This window comes from Mustela lutreola, chromosome 4 (genome assembly GCF_030435805.1).
Source record: "Mustela lutreola isolate mMusLut2 chromosome 4, mMusLut2.pri, whole genome shotgun sequence".
Taxonomy (NCBI): domain Eukaryota; kingdom Metazoa; phylum Chordata; class Mammalia; order Carnivora; family Mustelidae; genus Mustela; species Mustela lutreola.
The window spans coordinates 183,031,216-183,045,075 of NC_081293.1; the positions used below are offsets into that span (position 1 = coordinate 183,031,216).

The 13,860-nt window shown below is 39.5% G+C and overlaps 1 protein-coding gene across 3 annotated transcripts in view; it reads right to left on the reverse strand.

Annotated features, from left to right (window-relative positions):
* Positions 1–13,860, reverse strand: part of CHCHD3 (coiled-coil-helix-coiled-coil-helix domain containing 3) — a 276,805-nt gene that overhangs the window by 217,503 nt on the left and 45,442 nt on the right. For all 3 annotated transcript variants that reach the window (XM_059171889.1, XM_059171888.1, XM_059171890.1), the window contains exon 3: positions 2,049–2,130. In XM_059171889.1, coding sequence (XP_059027872.1) covers positions 2,049–2,130 — 82 coding nt within the window. The remainder of the gene's footprint in view (positions 1–2,048; positions 2,131–13,860) is intronic.

The following is a 13,860-nucleotide window of genomic DNA, read 5'->3' on the forward strand; positions in this document are numbered from 1 at the left end:
ATGCTTTTTCTAAATTTTCTTCTCCAGTAGAAAGAGAAGAAGAAAAAAAACTATTGATTCTACTAAGAACTATCATATAGTTCTTTTTGCCAAGATTTGACAGCTGGAAGTTTTCATGAAGAAGCCTTCAAACAAAATTTTTTTATATAAGAAAAAATAATAAAAAGGTTGTACTACCCTCTGTTCTCCTTAAAGGTGACAGAAAATAAATTCCTTATCAATAGTCATTTGTCCAGTTTGCAGAGAGGCTGCCAACCCCAGTCCACATGAGATATGAAATCGGATCTCACTGGCACCTTTTATTCATCTCATGTGCCCTTTACCCTTCCACAGACCACAGCAGATCAAGTGGGAGTTGAATAACAAAGGGGGAAAAAACCCATAAAACAAAAACCAAACACTGCAGTAAGGCGTTACTATAACCAAAAACCTGTACTGTATGGGGAGGGAGGAACACAAAAATCCTATGTGAAGTACAATAAGCAAAGTAAATATGAGAGTCTAATCAAAAAAGCCTTATTAAAATAAAATTCAATTAAAAATAATAAAATTTCAAAGACAAGAAATTCTACCATAACGTATCGATTTTCTTTAGTTCTTAATGAAAATGGTCTGAAATTTTTTGAATATTTAAATTTCACTCTCTAATTATATACTCCATCAACCTAACCCAATTAAATAATTATAAAGTGCTGCGTAAGAAACTATTGAAATACACACAGACCCTTTTATCAGTACTAATTACATCTTGATTTTTTAAAACCCTAAGCCATGAGCCTTCCCTATTTCCTGACAAAATGGTGGTCTTAATCTAATACTTATATCCTTTTCCAGACATTTCAAGCAAATTAGAGATAGCTTAGCACTCTGTCAAAGGGAAAGAAATATTAGAGAACATTTTCAAATCCCCTAGTTTAGAAATAAAATCTTGAAGGCCCAGGTTATATTATACGTTGAAGGTCCTGTGGTCAGTGAGGACTAGACTCCATTTAGCTCTCACAAACAAAATAGCTAAGCAGCCCAAAATAAAAACAAATACATACTCGGCATCTACACGTGGTAGGCATGTGCCTAGTATTCACAGCAGAAAGACATTCACATGATTATATAATAAAATCTGTGCTAAATGCAAATTTCAGAAATAGCACAGATGGGAAGCACTTGACTCTATCTTGGATTAAAATGTATTCACATACTTTTATGAATAAGGATATACTTTAAATCTTTAAAAGTAGTATTTTTTACTAAAAGAAAATATTATCATGCTGTTTTGAACATTGCTTTTCTCCAATTTATGGCCTTTCCACATCCTTCTGAATCAGCACATAAGGATCTACTTGACTGTGTAGTATTCCACTGCAGGCATGTACCATGATTCATCCACCCAGTCCCCTTAATGGGCATGTGGATTGCTTCCAGTTTTCTACTATAACAAGAACACTTCAGTGAACATTCTTTCAGCTGTTAGTAGTATTAGTAATGACAATAATTGCATAGATGTACAAAAGACTAAAATGTTCAAGAGTGGGACAGAATTACGGAGGATTTTAAATTTCCAATTTTACATATTTCCCCAACGTCTTCAGCTTTTTAAAGTGAGTACATTACTAATTAGAGTTAATTAGTGTTAATATAGACACTATGTCAAATATGACATTCATCATTAGCAACAATATTGTAAGCTCTAACACCCATTGTAGACCATACAATTTTCAATCATAAATGCGTTTGTTGGAAGAAACTCGCCTAAGAAATGCCTGGAGAATCCCCAAGAACTACTTCTCACTGAGTAGGAAACTTCTCAGCAATCATGTAGCTAAGAACCACACAAGAGATACAGTGGTCACACTCAAGTGTGGGAAGAGGGTAACACTGGGCTTTTACAAGCACAATCCAAAACTGAAAACGGCCACATTCTCATGCTCAACACATCCCGACGTGCAGCCAAACACAAATAATGAGTCTTTTTACAATCATTCGTCTCCAAAAATGTTTTGTTATTATGACAAGAGGGCAGCAAAATCACTCTCACATACCACAAAACTCACCGTTTCTGGTTTTCAGACTCTTTCCTGGCTTGCTCCAATGCCAGCTCCTCAGCCACTCTTCTCTTCAATTCTTCATCAGAAACTAGGATCAATAATGAGTAGAAGGAGAGAAAATCAGCATTATCTTAAAAAACAAAAGCAAGAAAACACTCCAGAAGATAAAGCTGAGGCTAGATCTTAATGGACAAAGTTCTGCCCATTAAGTTCTGCCCATCTGGTCAGTGTCTCCTTGGAACTACCTAAACACTGTAGAAAAGACCAATTAGTGCACTTCAGGAGTAATTTAATCGAAAGTTCCCTGGAGACCTAGAAATTTCCACACCTGCCAAAATGTATAATAAACTCAAGGAGGTGCTTAGTGCCCACTGGGGACTGAGCCATTAAGTATAAATTCTTTAAAATGATGTCGTATCATTAAAGTCTGACAATCATGTATAAGGGGAGGAGAGGCTTAAGAGAGGGACTTCAGAGAGGAAAAGGACACCAAAACATTCTCATTTGATAATTAAACACTTCAATTTTTTTTTTTTAAGTAGGCCACGCCCAGTGTGGAGCCCAATATGGAGCTTGAACTCACAATGCTAAGATCAAGACCTGAGCCAAGATCAAGAGTCAGAGACTGAACCCACTGAACCACCCAGGTGCCCCATACAATTAAACACTTTAAAAAACCATTTATGACAGTAAATCATTTGTAGTTATATTCATCTTCCCACAACTTATAAAAAAAGGCATTTATGATTTATGAACATTGTAAAGCCATATTTTTTGGAAAATATGTCATTCAACGTCAAGTGCCAACAATTGCAGAGAGACACAGAAAAGTGCTGAGAAGACAGCTGGAGCTTTCTAAATACCTGGTAACTTGATTTGAAACATCTGGTCTTTCCAAATGGAAGATGTTGTATGGTATGTTTTATTAAGATTCTTACAGCTATGACAGCAAATAAAATAGACAAATTTTATATATTGCTAAGACCCATCCATAAGAAATAAGCAGAGACTATTTCTGCTTTACCAGGAACGCACTACCTAAAATCATGACCAAGAAAGCACCAGAAAAACTTGGAAGGATCTAAGAGTACACACAGGACTTAAGAAGTACTTCAAATGGTGGAGCCTGTTAGGTGGAAAACCAGACAGACACTTTATGTGATGATCTCCATGTTGTAACTGCCTTGCCTCAGGGCATATACAAAAACTGAATTACAATGGAATATAAAAAACCTTAAAAATTTAGCTGACACTGGGCAATAACAATGAAGATATGGAAAAGGTCATAAGGACCGGTTCTCCTAGGTATGGATTATCAGAAAACAAAAACAACACCAAAGGACACCATCAAGGTGAAAAGACAACCCACAGAATGGGAGAAAATACTGGCAAATCCTATAGCTGACAGAAGACTTATATCCAGAATACACAAACAAAAAGACAACAAAATTTAAAATGGGCAAAGAACAGAAACAGGCATTTCTCTAAAAAAGATAAGCACACAAAACACGGCTCAACAGCATTCATCATCAGGGAAACACAAATCAAAACTAGGATGATATACCAGTTCAAACCCAATATCATCAGTGAGAATGTGAAGAAATTGGAACCTTGATACATTGCTGACAGGAATGTAAAGTGACATGGCCACCATAGAGAACACTTTGGCAGTTCCTCAAAATGCTAAACACAGCTGCCATGTGATCTAGCAATTCCACACTTAGGTACTGTAAATACTCAAAAGAATTAAAAATATTTATGGTAGCATTATTTGCAATATACCAAAAATGAAAACAACCTAAATGCCCATCACTGATGAATAGATAAACAAAATGTATATCCATCTCAAAAAAGCTGTAAAGAGAAAAAAGAAAATAATATAAAAACAGAAAAATGGGGCGCCTGGGTGGCTCAGTGGGTTAAGCCGCTGCCTTCAGCTCAGGTCATGATCTCGGGGTCCTGAGATCGAATCCCACATCGGGCTCTCTGCTCAGCAGGGAGCCTGCTTCCCTCTCTCTCCCTCTCTGCCTGCCTCTCCGTCTGCTTGTGATCTCTCTCTGTCAAATAAACAAATAAAATCTTAAAAAAAAAAAAAAAAAAAACAGAAAAATAATAAAATGGACAAGGAATCATAAAAAGGAATCAATACCATTGGAGGTCTAATCCAAACTTGGCCATCAACAATCTGGAGGACCTGAGAGGGAAGTTACTAGCCTCTCTGTACAGTTTTCCTCAAAAGCCTGTTTGTTCTCAACTGGATGTTCTCCAGGGTCCCTCTGATCTATATACTACACCACTGTTTGGCTTCTCTCCTACTTCACAGTCTGTAACATGAGAAAGATACAAGTCTTGGCTTTGAAAAGGTCACAGAAAATCAAGAACAAAACAAGAAGAGAGAATTTTGTCTGCATTCAGGCAAATCTCAAAAGACTTTTTCAGTATTCAAGGTTTAAAATAATGCCAACATCAGCAGAGACACTACAGATGGCAACAGCTCAGCCAAAAGTCCGAACAGTCTTTGTTTTTCCATCAGCAAGACTTTGGATCAATCAGGTAACCTACCTGAGTTTTGATTTTTCTCATCCAAAACCAGGACCCACTGGGTTATATGGGGGTCAGTTGGCTATGAAGTTCTAGACTATGTACTCCACAAGGTGACAATTTTCACATTTCCAGCTACTTCTCATAAACAAGCAAAACAACATCGCACATTTTTTCAAGCTGTTCACAGCTGGTAGCTCTAATTAGTAGCAAAACCTGAAACAAATATTAACCCAACTACTACGACACAAACTGTACTCTTGAGTTTCCCATACCAGTTAGAATCTACGGAGAAAAAGGCTGACATGCACAATCACACAGCTTTCCCCCTCCCACCCCGGGACTTTTTCAAATTATCACGGCAACACTTTCCTCAGGCAAAATTCAGTCGAAGTCTCGGTCACAATTCAAGTGCATTTCATTCAAACAGTTAGAACTAGGCTTCAGGGAAACCTCAGCGTACAAGGTCTGAGGATGCAGCAATGGGATAGGTTTTCGAAGTGAGCCAGTAAGTCTCCAGGTCTTCGTGGTGCATTTTAGGCTGTTTATACAGGAGCTCCCTACTACGGGAAAAGCCAAAGTCCGCAGAGAGCTTTTTAAGGATGCTGTGATAAACCTAAAATGGAACAGGAAGGACTCCATTACCAAATGGCGACCAGCTGGGCGGCTGGGAAGGAAGCCACGCAGGAGAGACTGCAGAGAAGGGAAGTGTAGCTTTAAGGCTTATCCTCTTTCTTTGTACCATCCTGCCTATCCTGTGAGCCCCTCCACCCACTGTGGGTGAGGGGGAGAAAAGGCTGGAGGTCACTGGAGGTGTCACCTAGGTAGGCCACAAGGGAGAGGGGTATGGACTGAGAAAGCACCACAAAGGGATGCAAGGGGCCAGAAACTCCGGAGGCCACTGAGGAAGACGTGCCCAAGGGACCCACTGGTTGACATCACTTTCGGTCGGTAAAGAGATCAAAGCACAGCTGTCTTTCTAACACCCCAGCTATTTCTGGAAAAGAAAAAAGAAAAAATTACAATATTGGGTCTCACGTCCAAGGTCACAGCTGAAAAAGTAATTACCTTAGCTACAAGGGAGAATTTAAAATAACAAAAGATAAAACATGACCTAGCATAAAGAGTTTAAAATCTAAAATAGCAAATCAAAGCCAAAGCAGGGAAATAAACCAGTACAGTAATGGGTTTTGAGCAAATCTAAGTTTCATGTTATTTGTTTTTAAATCAATAGAATACAGAAAGCAACAATATATTATTTCTTCTGATGGGTCTTGTCCAAAGCACAGAAGGGAAAAAGATATACCATGTGGAGACCACTATTTAAAATGGCCCTTCTGAAAACACTCGTTTCAGCTCCCAGGATCTGAACATTTTCTCAAATAAAACTGTTATTAAATTAAAAGGTCAGTGTCTCAGGATGGGCTACTTTAAGAGAAGCTCAGGAAAGGCCAACCTTGCCTATTAGCACAGGGAGTTTCCAAGCAGATCTTTAGGGATTGGCAAAGTTTGTGAAATGAAAATAAGTAAAAAAGAGAACTGTTCAAGCCACATATATCAGATTTGCCATGGAAATCTGCAAACCTATTTCAAGCTCAGTAAGTATGTTTCCACAGCTTTGACATACATACAACACTTTGCTTTTAAAATGTGTTAAGACAAAAGGGTATTTTCTTCACATACTTGAACCCTATACTTTAAAAAAAAAAAATCTCCTCAAAAACCACTTCATTGTCTTTCTCAATGGCAAATGTATCTTAACGTATACAAATGCTAGCATTTTCTCAATTAGTTGTAGATGACCCAACACTGACCACAGAACATGTGAAAAAAAAACGCCCCGTGTTTCAACTGCATGGTTATAGCAAGTTTGGCCCTAAATCCTTTCTTTTCTTTTCTTTTCTTTTTTTTTTTTTTTGTAAAGATTTTATTTATTTCTCAGAGAGAGAGAGAGCACAAGCAGGCAGAATGGCAGGCAGAGGCAGAGAGAGAGAAGCAGGCTCCCTGTGAGCAAGGAGCCCGACGTAGGACTTGAACCCAGGGCGCTGGGATCATGATCTGAGCCGAAGGCAGCTGCTTAACCAACTGAGCCACCCAGGTGTCCCCCTAAATCCTTTCTTTAAAACTATTACTTTTTTGTAGATTTTATTTATTTGAGAAAGACAGACAGAGCACAAAGGGAGAGGTAGAGGGAGCAGCAGACTCCCCACTGAGCAGAGAGCCCAATGTGGAACTCGATCCCAGGTCCCTGAGACCATGACCTGAGCCAAAGGCAAACACTTTATCCAACTGAGCCACCCAGGTGCCCCTTTAAAACATTACTGAATATAATAAATATTTGTATGGTTAAAAGCAGTTCATGATTCCTAACAAATTTGTGTTTGTTTTTAGTAAACACCTTTCTAAACAAATGTTTTGGTTAGTACACTAATTCTTTTTTTATTTTTTTAAGATTTTATTTATTTATTTGACAGATAGAGATCACAAGTAGGCAGAGAGGCAGGCAGAGAGAGAGAGAAGGAAGCAGGCTCCCTGCTGAGCAGAGAGCCTGATGCGGGACTTGATCCCAGGACCCTGAGATCATGACCTGAGCCGAAGGCAGCGGCTTAACCCACTGAGCTACCCAGGTGCCCACTAATTCTTTACTACCTAGCAAAATCTTTTACTCCTCTTGGCCACATTCTAAATTTCTAAGAACTTAAATCCTTTAGAGATTCTAAGAATCTGAATTTCTCAGATTCAGTTCTCAGGGTTCAGGATTAAATAAGAAACTCCTACTTATTACAGAGCCTAGGATTCCTAGGAATAAAATACCATGCTCTTAATTCTCAGAGAAAGTGTAGCATAAATTCCACTTGCTTCACCGGCCTTCTATGTTATACGACTTGTGTCCAAACTGCATTTTCAGAAACTTCTTAAACTAGGGCAAGACAAGGAAGGAAGAAGTGAGAAAAGAGATTCACAATATTCAAGATAGTTCCCTGAATGGAGAACAGACCCCAAACGATGGAAGAACTTCATGAATGCCTCATCATGTATGAAAAAAACAAAAAATTGAAACTGAAGCTATGATTCAAGATTTATACAGATTCCCTGAACCTCAGGGGACATATCAATGTCCTTTGTAACATGGACATGACTAGGACTTTCCCTTCCCTTCATTTCCCTTGCAACATCCTTACACTGTAATTTCCTCCCCAATTACAGTATTTCTTAAACAATCTCCAAAAGTTACTTAATAAAAATGATGGCTTGCCTCTTAGGAAAATGTCAGGTCCTCTGGGATCTTTTTCTTTACTCCAGTTCTCTTTCCGGTTTTACCATTTGCTGATATATGTCATTCCAGATTTATAATGCTTATTATTTTCATATGCCAGTTTAAAAACACTGAAGGGAAACTACAAAGATCTGCTCTAAGAGGGACATACATGTAGGTAACTGCATAACACGAGCAGCAGATGTTACAAAAAGACTGAGGCTCTGCCAGGATTGAGACAGCTGAGCCCCAGCTTATACCATGAGACACAGCCAAATTAAATTTTCAGCTCCATAGAAATACCCATTAATCTGATAATTTCAATAAATTCATTAATACAAAAAGAGCACTGATTGTTTTAAGTAGAATAATGGGAGCATCCATGCAATCAATGAAATACAGCACAGAGTATATTGGAACTCAATGACTCACAGCATGGGTTGCAGGATAAATCCTGTCCCCCTCCTTATCTTATAAAAGGTACAGGGTTTGACTGGAAAAAGAGTCAAAAGATAACAAGGATAAATCTCTGAGGTTAAAAAGAAACATGTAACGGTTTGCCATTACCCATTTGTGGCACCATTTACTTGGCAGACAAATAAACCTGATTTAAACACACATACACACACACACACACACACACACACACACAACACACAACACAGGGGAGTATACTAAGTGTGATGTTCAGTTGACAGTTACATTCATTATCACCCAAGGATAATGTATCTTAAGACTGCCTTCAAACAAATGCCGTCTGTCGAGATACCTGGCTGAGTAATTGAGGCCACCTATACGACACAGTTAATGACAGTGTTAGAATGAAAATCCGTAAATGCACATTCATAACCATAAATATTGAATCAGAAGGCACAGTGGTATAGAGTGTGGCCACCTAAACATTAGCAGCATCAAGTTAATGGCTTATTTCGTTGTATTACTACTGCTCCATCGGGATTTATATACCTTTGTAAATTTCTAATTTGAACAGCACAATATGCAAATAAAGTCGACTTTATTGTTTCCTCCGCAACCAGCACTCGAGGTGACCGGTTCCACGTTCCATTCTATGGGAAAACACACATCAATACTACGCCACTGAAGCAGAAGAGCACCAGAGAAGCTCATCAGTCACATGCTACAGATTCCACATTTTTAAGTAGATAATTCATAAAACCAGTATTGAGAACCAGGTACATCTAGTATTTCACGTCTCAATATCCTGAATAATAGTTGCACGACCTCACAAAGCCTCAAGGAAAGTAAGATCCATAATTTAAATTAAAAAATAATAATTACCTCTGGATATTGCTTTTTGATGCATAGCTTAATTTTTTGTGTTTCATAAATGGATGTGTTTTGTTCACGGGGGATAAAACTATAAATTAAACTGTGTTAATTCTCCAACCCCAAATAAAGAACCAAGACCACCCAAACCTGTTTCCATTTCGTTTCGGTAGTCCTGAGCGTGGCCATACTCAAACATTTCTTGGAAAGACCCGTGAAATGCAAAGAGGACCGAGCTGGAAACGAAGGGAGTTCCCCTTTAATCTAGGCTTTGCCACAATTGGTTTTTGTGATTTTGCTCAAAATCACACCATTGCTCTAGGCCATGGATGGACAGTTCATCTATAAACTTGAAGGCCCAAACGAGAAAATCTCTAAAAGCCAAGAGCCCTTCCCCTGAAAACACGGGTTAGATGGGAACCTCATGGAACTGAATTCATGCTTAAGCCTCCACTTCCCCTAAAAGCCCACTAAAATGAAGGGAAAGGAATAAAAGAGTACATCACTGGCAACGTACATGGTCAGTTGCTTGAAGTGACACTCCTCATTTGGAGAAACTATCGGATACCCACCCAGCAAACTACCAAAAACAGCCTCTAAGCTTCACAGACAATGCAAAACTAAAAGAGGGAGAAGCAACATTGTGCAGGTTATGACAGATGTTCAAAAAGGATGTACTAATTTTTTGATCTGTAGAATCAAACATTGTCGTTACATAAAATAAGTCATCAACTTTTGAGGTTGGGAAGATTTAGAACAAACATATACAATGTAAAAGCACATACAATGAAAGTAAAAAGTGTACCAGCTCCTCAAAAAAGAAATTCAAGATAAGCTCCCCTTCCCCCAGCCCACCCCACCCCCACACCACTGCCACCATCACCAAGTTTGCTCCTGGACCCTCCTTTCAGAAAATCTGGAACCAGGGTGCCTGGATGGCTCAGGGGGTTGAACCTCCAATTTCTCTCTTTTTTTTTTTTTATAAGATTTTATTTATTTATTTGACACATAGAGATCACAAATCGGCAGGCAGAGAGAGAAGAGGAAGTGGGCTCCCTGCTGAGCAGAGAGCCCCATGCAGGGCTCAATCCCAGGACCCTGGGATCACGACCCCAGCCCAAGGCAGAGGCTTTAACCCACTTAGCCTCTCAGGCGCCCGGAGCCTCCAATCTTGATTTCAGTTCAGGTCATGATCTCAAGGTTGTGGAGTTAAGTCCCATGTCAGGCTTTGCACTCACAGCGGAGAATCTTTCTCTCTCTCTGCCCATCCCCACAATCCCCACCACCCCCAACTCGCATGCCCTCTCTCTTCTATCTCATTCTCAAATAAATAAATAGATCTTTATTTTAAAAAATCTGGAACCACCACTACGGACAGTATAATATTTATAAAGGAGAGATGGATGGGTATTCATTATGAACTTCCTGTACTAGCCATAGGTTTCAATGCTTAAGCTCTTCTATGGCCAACCATATGAACTAATTTTTGTTTATTTTCTTCCAAATCAAGTAACCCCTAGGAATAACACAAACTAGGGAAATCCATCAATTCACTAGATAGGAAATGCACACTGACTTAATCCTATGCTAGGCCTTCTAACAGATGAAGGTATATGGTCCCAACCATCAGAGATTGTAGCCTGAGTTAGTAAAATTGTGCTCTTGAGGTTTACCAAGGCTTGCTGCAGTCATGGAGTGCTTCATGAAGGAGGTGGGACATGAGCAAGGACCTACATTAGGAATGGAAAAGAGGGGCGCCTGGGTGGCTCTGTGGGTTAAAGCCTCTGCCTTCGGCTCACGTCATGATCCCAGGGTTCTGGGATCAAGCCCCGAATCAGGCTCTCTGCTCAGCAGGGAACCTGCTTTACTCCTCTCTATCTGCCTGCCACTCTGCCTACTTGTGATCTCTGTCTGTCAAATAAATAAATAAAATCTTAAAAAAAAAAAAAAGAAAAAGAAAAGGAACCCCCAGAAAGCACGTTTGTAGGAAGAAAAAAAAAAAATAGAAGCGTAAATTAACGCCTAATCATGAGGAGGCCTGGAAACCAAGCAGAAACTGGGATACAAAATGTTTAGAAATAGGGCACCAAGAACAGCTATTACAATATGGAAATAATGCAGGGCACCTGCATGGCTCAGGTGGTTAAGCATCTGCCTTCAGCTCAGGTCATGATCTCAGGGATGGGGTCCTAGGTCAGGCTCCCCGCACAGCAGGGAGTCTGCTTCTCCCTCTGCCCCTCCCCCTCCACTCATGCTCTATCTCTCACTTTTCTCTTTGTCTCTCTCTCAAATAAATAAAATCTTTAAAAAATCATACAGAAATAATGCAATCAAACAGGGTGTTATAGGAAATTTATTCTGCCACAGGTTTGCAGATAAACAGGATGGGGAAAGCATATGGCAATGAATGAGAGGTTCTCAAAGTGTAGCTCATCCCCCCAGGCCCAACTCTCTCCCTTCCCATGGTGCTGCAGCACCAGGAACTTCAGCCCCAGCCCAGACCCATAAATCAAATACCGTGGGGGGAAGGGGCAGCACTCCATGTGTTAACAAGCCCTCCAGGCAATCCTGATGGTCGCTCAAATTTGAGACAGTGGCATGGGATGATCAACACCGACCTGAGCTTAGGATACTGGCAGTAAAGACATCGTGGAAGATACAAGAGCTTTCGTGGAGAAACTGATCCTCCATGACTGACAGAAGGAGAAAGAAGTCAAAGGTGCACCCAGATGCCAAGAAATTAATACCCATGATGGTCAATTAAGAAGGAGAGGCTGTTTGGGCAACAAGGATAATGAGTTCCATTCCAGACATAGTCAATTGAAAGTAATGGTAGAATCACCACATGGAATTGTAGGCAATTAGATAGTTGAACCTGAAATTCAGATTTGATTTGCGACTTGGCAGGAAATGCTGACTTGGGAATGACTATTACAGAGCTGAGCTTAGTGAATTCTGGAAAAGAAAAAATGCATGAAGGGAAAAAAGTATAAGGATTAGGCCTTAAAAATACATCAGAAGAAGGAGGGGAGTGAAAGAGCAAACACCAGTAGGAGCAAAGAAGAAATGGAATGGAAAGGAAGAAATGAACCAAGATACCATGCGCACAAATGATAGAGATTTCATCTCCTGCGCCAATTCCAATCAACTGGCAGTAGCTGCTTGGGGTGCTGGTGTGGAAGGACTCCACGGCCAATTCCAGGTTCCGTGAATTACAGCCTCCGCTGGGCACTGGAGAAGATCTAGCAGCACAGCTAACAACTACTTATTATCCCATGGAGTGCATGGAAATCGGATAGTGGGGGCATCAGGAATCAGTGGGAAGAGAGCAATGGAGGGCAGCAGTGATAGGCCTCACCAACAAATTTAGAAATAAAACGAGAACTAGGTGGAAAATTTATAAATAAAAGATGATTTTCACAAAAAGTGCCAATCTGTGCATGTTTTAAGGGCGGCCATAATGAATAATCTACAACAAAACTGTAAGAGGCTGACGAATGCTAGTTGTTGTTTCTGGAGAGTAGTTGTGGAGAACACAACGTATACATTACTCATTAGGATACGGTAGTTTAAGGTACAGGAATGAAGCCCAACTATAATTTATATATTATATTACAGTCCACTTTCCTCATTACCACCCTGTTGCAAAGTTCACAGTACAATTTTTAAAGTATATTTTGTAACAGTGAGACGGAGTGGACAAGCCCACTTCATGTGCTAAAAAGCTTTAACCAAGACTAATGTCCTTCCCTAAATAATTTGCTTTGGTAAATATAAAGTCAAATACCACTCCAACACTTAGACTCATAAATCAATCCTCCCTCTTCCTATTGTTATGAACTAGTGTGTGCTCTTTAGCAAGAAAAATTGTATTTTATCCAAAAATCCTTTAATCACTAATAAAATAAGTGATTAAGTAACAAATAAAATAATGGGATATTTAGTTCTTTAAATTCTGACCAACATTATTTTCTCAGGGAGTCTTTAAATTATCTTTGTATGTAACCAAAGCCCAAGAAAAGACTCGAAAGCCTGAAAATAAAATCTACCCTCTAATCCACCTAACTGTCCACAGCTCTGGGAAATCAACGGACCCCAATCTCAAGACTTTTCTTCCCTCGAATGAAAATAAAATGTCTGGCCTAATTATGGCCCTTTTGAGAAGGAAGAAAACTACAGAGTCCTATTTTAGATACTGACCCACTACTAGCCAGTAGAAATAGTAAGGGACCACAGACAGACCTCTGGGTTCCACTGCCTGCACTTACAGCCCATCAAGTGGAAGGTGCCAAAAGGGCCTATTTAACACACGAGCTAACCACTTCAGAACAATGGCCTCTCCTGGGAAGTTTTTAAAAAAGCAATTCAGATTTAACACCCATGCTTAATTCATATTTTATTTATGGTACTTCAAATATATTAAAACTGTGAGAAAGCAGAATACACATCAGTACTATATTTTTCATTAAGCTGTAGTGCAATATCCTGAGCTTTGTTTTTTTGTTTAATTTAATTCACACTGTGATAATTAGATCAGCCTCTTTTTTGAAGAAAAAATGTATCGATAGCCGTGCTATTTTGTCCTTCATCTAAAGTAACAAATCTCTACTTACTGTAAAGAAAACAGAATTTCAATGTAGTCATCATCTCTAGTAAGGGAAAAATGTGGAAGCTGTGAATCGGCTGGTCACAGCTGCTTATTATACCATCTTTAAGACACAAGACTTCGGGGAT